The sequence below is a fragment of the Otolemur garnettii genome, unplaced genomic scaffold, assembly GCF_000181295.1.
Source record: "Otolemur garnettii isolate 467f Iridium unplaced genomic scaffold, OtoGar3 scaffold00198, whole genome shotgun sequence".
NCBI lineage: Eukaryota > Metazoa > Chordata > Mammalia > Primates > Galagidae > Otolemur > Otolemur garnettii.
In genome coordinates this window covers 178,644-186,531 of record NW_003852593.1, presented here as the reverse complement: position 1 = coordinate 186,531, position 7,888 = coordinate 178,644, and the positions used below count along the sequence as shown (strand labels likewise).

The window sequence follows — 7,888 nt, the reverse complement described above, 5'->3', positions numbered from 1 at the left end:
AAAAAAAAAAAAAAAATAAATGAAAGAGCTATGAAGGCTGTTCCTGGGATGAAGCCATAGCCCTGTATGCCCAAACTAGGAATGTCTAAATAACTAACAAAAGGTTGGGTTTTACAAAATTTATAGAAATTCAGCACCTGGGGCCAGTCACAGCGGCTACCTGTGGGCAAACAGCCACTGTGAGTGACCGGGGGCCCTGTCAGAATGTTAGCTGCCACTTCCAGGAAGGGTTCTGAGTGCTGGTGGCTACCAGGCGCTGAAGGTCTCAGGCAATCAGTAAGCAGGGCACTCACCCAGGCTGCACAACACAGAGCACAGCCAGGACACTCACACACACCAAGAACAGCGGCCTTCCAGGTACATTGTCCCCTCAATGCTTTCTGCTGTCCCCCACCCTGGCTCTTTCTAAAACTGATCTGACCCACAAGGAGAGGGTGCTGGGTATTTGGGCCCTGACTGTGGCCAGGCTTTGCTGCTGGCTGGGGTCCAGTGTGGGAGGCTAGGAAGTGGGGGCAGGCATGTGGGGCCCTTTCTTCAGGGACAGTATGGATGACCATGTCTTTGTGGCCAGCAGGGTTACAGCACAGACCAAATGCTGCATCCCTTATCACCAATGGCCCTGAGGTCTCTGCCAGAACCTGTGGGTCCAGAGCTAAGGACCTACATGGGGCAATTCTCTCACCATGACCCTAGCCCTGGTCTGCACTGTCCTAGTCCGTGTCCTGAAATGCAAATGCCAAAGCGCAGGAAGTGTTCAGCCTTAGCAATACCATTTTGGCCAGCTCTGGGAAGGGCAGAATTATCAGAGAGGTCAGTGTGGGCAAAGCCACATCCGGAACAAGGCCACACACAAACACACACACGAGGGCTATGAAGGCTGCACCTGGGACACATCCAGTGAAAAGCAGAGAAAGAGCCACCACGGAAGTTGCAGTCTACATCAGGACACACATCTGCACCCAGCCCTGCCACTCTGCCTGCTACAGGGTGGCTCATAAGCCATTGCACAGGTACATCAGAGAGAGCTCCCGAAAGGCCTGAGACAAGGGGTGGAGCCCAACCCAATGACCCAAGCCACAGACCCCAAGGCCTTTGCACCTGCCCTGCCCCACCCCACCCCACCTGACCCCATCCCTGCACCTGCCCCACCCTACCCTACTGCTGCCCCCTGTACCTGCCCTGCCTGATACTCCCACTGCATTCTCTGTGTGTGACAGTCTATGCCTGTGATAAGAGGGTCTCAGATAATGACAAGAGCATCTGGTCCCTAAGATAGCCCCTGTTCCAGCCTCCCAGAGTGTGGGGGCTGCCAGACCTTTGCACCTTGCACAAGGAGAGCAGTCTCCTCAGGCTGTCTAACCCTGACCAGAGGGAAGCCCCTTATCAATTCCTGCCTCAGTAATTCATGTGCAGAAGCTCTCCCCGCCCAAGCTCTGCACAACTGCACCCAAGAGAGAAAGCAGGTGCATACACAATGACTACCAGGACGCAGAACAGCAACTGGTAGAAGTACAGTGTGTACTGCTGACTGCCACCACAGTAGAGAGGCCCGAGCAGCCAGGCAACACTCGGGGAGATACCTGAGCTCACACACAGTGCATGGTGGGAGAGATGCTCACAGAACCACCTCTAAGCCCATACTGTGCAGGACACAGAGCATAGGAAGGTGGGTCTTATGGCATAGTAAGTTGGGACACTGTGCTGGGGCTGCCAGTGGAGGGGGCAGGTGGGCACAGGGGGATGCCCAGAGCAGCAGCACACTGAGAACCAAGTGGGAAATACTGCTGTGGGGCCTTCTCCAGGGATGCTGTCAGCTTAGGTGGCACATACTGCAGGGATCCATCAGAGGAGCAGGGCACACAGGAAACATGTGGGTCCAATGTCCAGAAAGCTGAGAGACAGTGAATGGCAGAGATGCTGACTGGGGGGCAGTGGAGGTGGAGGGATCCTCTGAGCACAGGAAGTTTTCATTTGTTGGCCTTGCAGTGGCCTCTCCCTGGTGATGCTCTAAGCTATTCATGGGCTTCTAAACTGTGTGTGGGATAAGTTTCACAACTTTAAGAGTGAAAAACAAACACATATGCCTCTCTTCCCTTAAGACTTGTCTCCAGAAGTCTCTCTGCTCCCCTGGCGTGGTGTAGGCAACATGTCTCCTGCAGAGCCATCCTGTAAACCCAAGAGCCATTTCACAGCCTGTGGGCAAACCACTCGCTCTGCCCGGCTGGCCTAGGTCAGGGCTGGTCACCGCCCTGGAGTGGTGCTGGCATGGGTGTGAGTTCTACCTGCTGAGACCCAGGGCAGCCAGGACCCCAGGGTCCACCTGCCCCTCCATGCTGAAGTTCACTTCAGCCGACTTCCTGTGACACTTGTAAACTGAGCTTTGATCTTGCGCTTCCTCAGCTTGGCAGCCCTGGCCCGGTAAGCAGTAGACACAGGTACCACAGTGCAGGCCAAGGCACCTTGGCCAGGGCCAGGCTGCAGTGCACCGTGACTGTGCACACTCACCGGGATACAGCAGCACTTACCCAATGTACTGCAGTGGGTGACTCTGGTGGATCACGATCCGACAGGTCGGGCAGGTGTTATTCTCTTCCAAATACTTCACCAGACAACTCCGGCAGACTGTTACCAAAAGCACTGTGTTAGAAAGTTAAAACCCAGGCCAGAGACAAACTTCATGCCCTGTGCTTGCTGAGTATGAGGAGGTCAACACAGCTGCTGCTGAGATGGCTCCCTGAGTAGGGAAGGGTCTCCCATCTGGACAGCTGCCATGCTCAGCGCATGAGCTGAGGAATCTGGGGGCGGAAAACTTAAAAGGAGGAGCTGGGAGCATCAGAACACGGGACAACAAAACTAGATACAATTCAATGAAAATAAACTAACATATAAAATTATGCCCACCAATGTATAAAAATATAACTTTAAAATAAAAATTCCATAAAAATGTGCAAATATTTTATTTTCTCAAGTGAAAAACACAATAAAAACCATCTGTTATAAGTATCTAATTTATTTTAATGACTGTTTAAGCAAAATGCTTCTCAGCAATCGTCAGACAGACACACTTAGGTTGGTGCTGCCAGCGCCCTGCTCAGACTAGAGCCTCATGGGGCCTGCAGACCTGCCTACCCTCCCAGGCTGCCTAGGCCCCTGCACACACTGTCCTCACTGGGGGAGGAGTTCACGTGCAGGGCTAAAAGGCCAGCACCACTCCCTGTCAGAAGTGAGCACCCTGCTTCATACCACACTCAGACCACATGTGGGTTCTCAGGTGTCCCCACCCCATGGGAGCCACTCAGGACTTCTCAATGCACAGCCATCTCTCTGACTTGTCCTCAAGCCCTGCTTGCAGAGCACAAGTGGGAGCTGCTCTGCCCACAGCCACATACACGTGTGCAGACACTCCGTCACCGTGGTTGCGTCGATGAGGTACCCGCTGCACAGGCGGCAGGTGATGTGGGCGTTGATGTCCCACAGCCTGACCTTCCTGGTCAGCATCTTTGGCTCCTGCAGAGAAAAGCACACAGGGGTTGGTCAGTGCCCGTGAGGACCCAGGCGCCACCATTCCCCCAGGATGTTGTAGGCAGCAGCCATCCAGCCAAAGGCCCCTCACTGCCCTGGGGCCCTGGCTCCCATGGTCCACAGCCTCCTTTCCTCTACTGCAAGCTCTGGTGAGGGGGCGCCTCTTTCAGTGACCCACCGAGGGCAGCTCAGGGGTCTGTCCTCCATGAAGGTGGAAGGAGAGGCAGAAGCAGATTGGGCTGCCAGCCAAGGGCATGAACGAGGCACCTGCCCTCAGCTCAGCACACGGGCTGTGCAGACTCCAGCACCAGCCCAGAGCCTAAGTGTGCATGCTGCAGCCTCATGGCCCCCACTTCACCCCCTTCATCGACCACGCTTCTTCTCAGAGCTTCTGTTCTGTCCGTCCAGGGCACATGGAAGTTGTGACCCACAGTGCCTGGTTGAGGATAACCCCTGCCTTGGGGAACTACTGCTGGCTGCTTCTCTTGACCACCAGGGCCTGCAGGAAACACAAGGGCCATAGCAGGGGAGCCACACTACCACTGTTACTGCCACTGTGAGCCCACAGGGCTTGGTCTGTGATGCTGGAATGTGATGCAACCTTCATTTCTAGCATCATCTGTAATGGGCACATAGTTGTGACCCTGCTGTTGCACTCACAAGGCCACTTGGCATAGCCATTACTGCCTACCCACTGAGTCCAGGTGCACTGACCATCACACACATGGCTTCAGCACCACAACATGACAATCCCAGCCCTGCTCTCACCAAGGCCCCATCATGCAAGTGGGAGTGAGAGGCCACTTCCAATGCCTTGGCCAGCCGGGCTAAGGGCATCTCCCTAGGCAGTGCATGTTCACCACTTGGTGTCACAGATCTTCTACAGGCAGACCTGCCCCCAGGAGATATGCCCTCTATGGAGGACCCTAGAAGTGGGGTTCCACTGATGGAAAAAGAGCTGGAGCTAGAGGGGAGGTGGGACAAGTCCTATAGGGCTTGGGCCACTGTTGGTGGTTGGTGCTGGGGGCACATGACTCACACACTGTCCCTGGTCTGATCACTCAGTGGACAGGGCCCCTCCTTGGCAGCACAGGGCACACACAGCCAGCTCCTGGTGTCTCTGTGAACTGTCAATGAGGAACCAGCAACTAAGACTGATCCAGAGATGGACAGGTAGGGAGTTTAGCATGAACCTAGAGAACCCCATGGTGCGTGGAGCCTTCTGGGAGCACAGACGGGAGTACACAGGGGAGGGAACAAAGATGCTCCCACATCCACAGGGAGATGGATAAACAAGGGGCACTCTTCCTTGCAGAAGAATGTAAGCTGGTCAGTGTGGGAGCAATGACAGGCTAGAAAGGTACCAGGACAAGTGCAGGCTGCTTTCTGCAGGAGCTCCAATGGGTACTAAACAGGGCAAGACTGTCAAGGGAGAGGGTTCCATCAACTCTCACATGTCCCTACCACATGGCTGTTCAACATAGGAGAGACAGTGACTCCAGTGGAGAAGCCTTGAGGGATACCCCCATGACCAAGTGACCACAGTCAAAAGCTAGGTGACCACAGATACTCTCAGGAAGAATTCAGCCTCCCCTAGGGGCTTCCTGCCAAAAGCACACAGCACAGCTAGCCCCTGGGGAACCAGACAAGCCCCAAGCAGGGCTGGCTGCCCTCAACACTGTCACAGTCACAGAGACAAGGATGGCCCCAGTGCCAGCTCAGGCTAGTCCTGACCAGACCCCCTCCTGGCCTGAGGCTGGTACCCTCAAGCTTGGGGGCTGCTTACTGAGGGAGAAGTGATGTCTCTCTTCAGGCTCTCCATGGCACAGGCTGAGGGTGGCATATCCCTTCAGGGCAAACGCTCACAGTTTTCACTACTGAAAAGGCCTCTAGCACAGCAGCCCCTGCACAGCAGTGTGCCCCTGACACAGGGTCCTCTGCATAGCATGGGGCCACCCAGAACTGAGGCCCCCACAGCCTGATCTACCTCTGACTCTCAAAGGGAGGTGGACATACGTCAGGACTGCCAGGAACATTTAGCAGAGAAATATGTCCTACACCACGAGGCTTCTTGCAATCGCTACTCCACCCCATAGTGCAGTCCAGTGGCACTGCAGCAGGGGCAAAGGGCAGGCTCACCTCCTCTAGACGTCTGCCTGTCCGTCCCTCTGCGGGGGCATGGGGGCTTCAGGCCACCACTCCAGCACAACACTCCTGCCTTGCTCTACACTCCGGCCCACAGCTGCACCGTCCTCTTGGGCCCTGCTCTCTGTCCATTTTCTGGCACAGAAAACGGATCTATTATTTCATGTCATGTCACATGCGCCTGCTACAATCCCATTGTGAAGTTCTTTTTTTAAAATTAACTGTGAAAAAGACATGAAGGCTATGTTAACCAGTTGGATGAAAGTATTTCAAATTGTGTACAGAAGCAGTACACTGTACCCCCATGATAGTATTAATGTACAATGCTATGTTTAATAAAAATAAATAAATAAATAAATAAATAAACCATAGCTGTGTGCATTAATGCAGTCATGGGGTACAATGTGCTGATTTTATATACAATTTGAAATATTTTCATCAAACTGGTTAACATAGCCTTCGTGGCATTTTCTTAGTTATTGTGTTAAGACATTTATATTCTACTTTAGTAAGTTTCACATGTACTATAAGATGCACTGTAGGTGTGGTCCTACCAATTACCCTTCCTCCACCCATCTTCCCCCTCCCCTGCCATCCCCTCACTTTCCCCTTTCCCCATATTCTTGGGCTATAATTGGGTTACAGCTTTCGTATGAAAGCTATAAATTAGCTTTTTGAGACAAAGTCTCATTATGTTGCCCTCGGTAGAGTCAACAGCTCACAGCAACCTCAGACTCTTGAGCTTAAGCGATTCTCTTGCCTTAGCCTCCCAAGTAGCTGGGACTACAGGTGCCTACCACAACACATGGCTATTTTTTTGTTGTAATTGTCATTATTGTTTGGCAAGCCCAGGCTGGGTTTGAACCTGCCAGCTCTGGTGTATGTGGCTGGCACCCTAGCCGCTAAGCTACAGGTGGCAAGCCCCAATGTGAAGTTCTTACTAGAATCCTTAGCAAGTCTCATGTGGCAAATAGTAGAAATATTAATAAGGAGAAAAATATGAAGAAAGAGAAATAATTCCAGAATCAGTCATCAGACAGGATGTACGAAAGGAAACGTAAGGAACTGACTTTTTCTACGGCTATAATATACTCACAAAGTATAACTCAAAGTAAAGCTTGCCAATTCACAGACAATGAAAGGAGAAAAAAAAATAGCTAAAATTGTATTTACCTAAGAATGACAGCCTGGAGCCTGCTACATGGTGAAGCCTGTGGAGAAGCACAGAACGGGGCATCAGTCACATGAGCACAGTAGGGCACACCCCACACGTGGGCCCCTACCCTGCTAGCAGCTCTGAGCCTGGATGGCCTAAACAGGTCAGCTCATCCCCTTGGATTAATGTGACCACAGAGTAACAGTAAGGGTGGGGTCTGCAGGGACAGAGGCCACATGGCCGAAGCCCAGCTTGAGGCCTTAAACACAACAGGAGCTCTGGGGGTCACAAGGCCTGGTGGGAGCTCCCCCAGGCTGCTTTGGGCTCAGAAGAACAGGACTTAGATTGCAGAGGGCCCAGAGGGTGTGAATTTTTGGGGAGGTGGATGAAGGGCAAGGCCAGGGAGAGATAGCCAGCAGCACACCCTTTTTCAGCTGACCTAGGACGAGGCTCTTGCATCCCCACAGCCCCTCCCAGCCCTGGCATGAGGCCTCAGCAGGGATGAGGACATGATTTCTGTGGGAAAGGATGGAAGGGAGAGGCCAGAGTGGCAGTGAGCAGGCTGGGGGCACGTGGGGCCCCTAAGTGACAGGCAACGGGAGCTGAACGGGGAGGGCACTGGGACCCTAGGGTCCTCCACACTCTCACCCAGGTGCTGGCATCTCCCCACCTTCCTACAGAGAAGACTTGGAAATGCTGTTGGAGCCAGATGCACGGGTCAGGGCTCTCAGTGGCTCAAAGACAGTGGCCAGTACAACCTGGAAACAACTGGCTAATGAACATTCACACCATGTTCATTCGAGACTCCATTTTTACTCTTTAAGTTCATCATTACTGCATTTTTATTAACTCATCCTTGAAGCTCAGTTAACTTTTAATTAAAAAAAAAAATAAAAAAGGAAGAGGGAAGGAAAGAAAAGAGCCTTCCCAGCAAGTACCAGGGAAGACTGGCAGGCATGTCTGGGGCATGAGAAGAGAAATGGGATGAAGAGAACAAAGCCGGGCTCGGTGCCTATAGCTCAACCAGCTAAGGCGCCAGCCACGTACACCTAAGGTGGCGGGTTC

At 52.8% G+C, this 7,888-nt stretch overlaps 1 protein-coding gene across 1 annotated transcript in view; it reads right to left on the bottom strand.

Annotated features, from left to right (window-relative positions):
• Positions 1-7,888, bottom strand: part of PCGF3 (polycomb group ring finger 3) — a 51,981-nt gene that overhangs the window by 26,339 nt on the left and 17,754 nt on the right. The window contains exons 2-5 of the mRNA XM_003803995.3: positions 6,841-6,878; positions 5,662-5,802; positions 3,390-3,507; positions 2,526-2,622 (exon numbers count right to left, since the gene is read on the bottom strand). Of these exons, the coding sequence (XP_003804043.2) occupies positions 2,526-2,622; positions 3,390-3,498 (206 nt within the window). The 5' untranslated portion in view covers positions 3,499-3,507; positions 5,662-5,802; positions 6,841-6,878. The remainder of the gene's footprint in view (positions 1-2,525; positions 2,623-3,389; positions 3,508-5,661; positions 5,803-6,840; positions 6,879-7,888) is intronic.